The 2,134-nt window shown below is 40.5% G+C and overlaps 1 protein-coding gene across 1 annotated transcript; it reads left to right on the forward strand.

Moving 5' to 3' along the window:
- The first annotated feature begins 223 nt into the window (after positions 1-223).
- LOC138892365 (uncharacterized) lies at positions 224-1,263 on the forward strand. Its single transcript, XM_070176073.1, has 2 exons — positions 224-237; positions 906-1,263. Exons 1-2 carry the CDS (start codon positions 224-226, stop codon positions 1,261-1,263), a joined length of 372 nt encoding a protein of 123 aa, XP_070032174.1.
- The last annotated feature ends 871 nt before the right edge of the window (positions 1,264-2,134 follow it).

Raw genomic sequence — 2,134 nt, forward strand, 5'->3', positions numbered from 1 at the left:
TCAATAGGAGCTACTGGTGGCTCCATTGCACCTGGATGAGCAGGTGCTCTAGTTGTGGTGTGTGGTCTACCCCTACTTCTACCTCGACCCTAGCCTCTCACGGCCTTAGCTTGGGGTATCAGCACCTACTCAGCTGCACCTGACGATCCTGTTCTCACCATCTGTGAGAGAATAGAAGAGTAAAGATTTAGACTTAAGGATAAACACATCTGCATGATAAAGAATGAAGGAAGTGAAGTTCCATGATATGCCTTTAGCCTCTCAAATAAAATTATAGACGTCTCTGTACTGATCCGTAAGAGTCTACTAGACTTGCTCATGACTCGTGAGACCTAAGCAACCTAGTGCTCTGATACCAACTTGTCACAACTCCAAATCCCATCAAAATTGTGACGGCGCTTAACACTACTTACTAGGCAAGCCAACATTCAATATACATAAATAAAATTTAATAATAATAAGTAAAAGTATCAAAAGCGGAATAGGATTAATAATTGTAGCAATATACCGATACAACTGAAATACTATCCTAGAATCGGTGCCAACGAGTACATGAGCTCTATAGAATAAATAAGTACAACAGTCTGAATAACGATACAACACTATCCGAAATACATAAATAGTAAAAAAAAAAGTAAAGGAAGAGACCCCAAGGCATGCGAACGAAAACAACAATGCTACCTTGAAATCACCAACGGGTAGCGGTGCAACTCACTATCAGTCAGCTCTATCAGCAGCACCTAAATTTGCACATAAAGCGTAGAGTGTAGTATGAGTACAACCGATCCATGTACTTACTAAGTAGCAAGGCTAGCCTCAGATTGAAGATAGTAGCGAGATGGGCAAAATTCGCTACTCACTTACAACAGTCAACAATAACAGTAGCAACATAACAATAATAATAGTATTAGTAGTAGTAGTAGTAGTAGTAGTGGTGGTGGTAGTAGTGGTAGTGATAGTGGTAGTGGTAGTGGTAGTGGAGTTGGTGGTGGTGGTGGTAGTCATAGTAGTGGTAGTGGTCGTAGTGGTAGTAGTGCTAGTGGTAGTAGTGGTAGTGGTAGTAGTGGTAGTGGTAGTAGTAGTGGTAGTGGTAGTGGTAGTGGTAGTGGAAAAGGTAGTCGTAGTAGTAGTAGTCATAGTGGTGGTAGTGGTAGTGGTAATGGCAGTGGTGGTAGTGGCAGTCGTGGTAGTAGTAGTAGTAGTAGTAATAATGATAGTAGTAGTAGTAATAGTAGTAGTATGCTTTCCAGTCAAATCGGTTAAAGCAGTCGTAGTAGTGGTAGTGGTAGTAGTGGTAGCGGTGGTAGTGGTAGTGGTGGTAGTAGTAGTGGTGGTAGTATTAGTGGTAGTAGTGTTAGTGATAGTAGTGGTAGTAGTGATAGTGGTGGTAGTAGTAGTAGTAGTAGTAGTAGTAGCAGTAGTAGTGGTAGTAGTAGTAGTATGCATTCCAGTCAAATCGGTTAAAGCATCAATTTCAAGATATAGAGTTTCAATTAGAATGAGGAAGATACGCATGTATTCTTGCATGACAAGTAAATATACCAAAATCAACGAATTCACAATGAAACAATCAAATAAGCACAATCTTAGCATTGCACGGGTGCCTGGCATAAAGCCCCTCACTTAGCATATACCAAGTACCAGCACTCAGAGGGCCCAAACACCATGGGTTATCACCTGACTTCGGAGGGGCGGATCCTAGACTAAGCGCTGATCGAATCAAAAGTCAACGATCAAAACTCAGTCTCATGACCTGGCACATGCGCCACCTTAATAACATTAACCATCAGCCTAATAAGGGGGCTTGGCGTACGTATTACCTCAACATCAATATCATCACGGCTCTATGGCCCTAGTTCAATCGTTAATTCTCTCAAACAACAATATGACAATATCTCACAGTATCAGAAATCAATATACCGCACGAATTATATCAACGTGTCACAAATCCACTAAAATCGGTAGTACTCAATTAAGGGAACCAACAACATGTAAGATAACAGGTAAGAAGTATATAAAAATGGTGAAAATAACACACAGATAAAATATCATGACTGAAAAGTATGACTACAATCAAGGCAGACGCCTCAATATAGAAATATAGCCAAACATGTCTCAAACAGATAAACACATA

The sequence above is a fragment of the Nicotiana tomentosiformis genome, chromosome 5 (assembly GCF_000390325.3).
Source record: "Nicotiana tomentosiformis chromosome 5, ASM39032v3, whole genome shotgun sequence".
In the NCBI taxonomy this organism is placed as follows: Eukaryota; Viridiplantae; Streptophyta; class Magnoliopsida; order Solanales; family Solanaceae; genus Nicotiana; species Nicotiana tomentosiformis.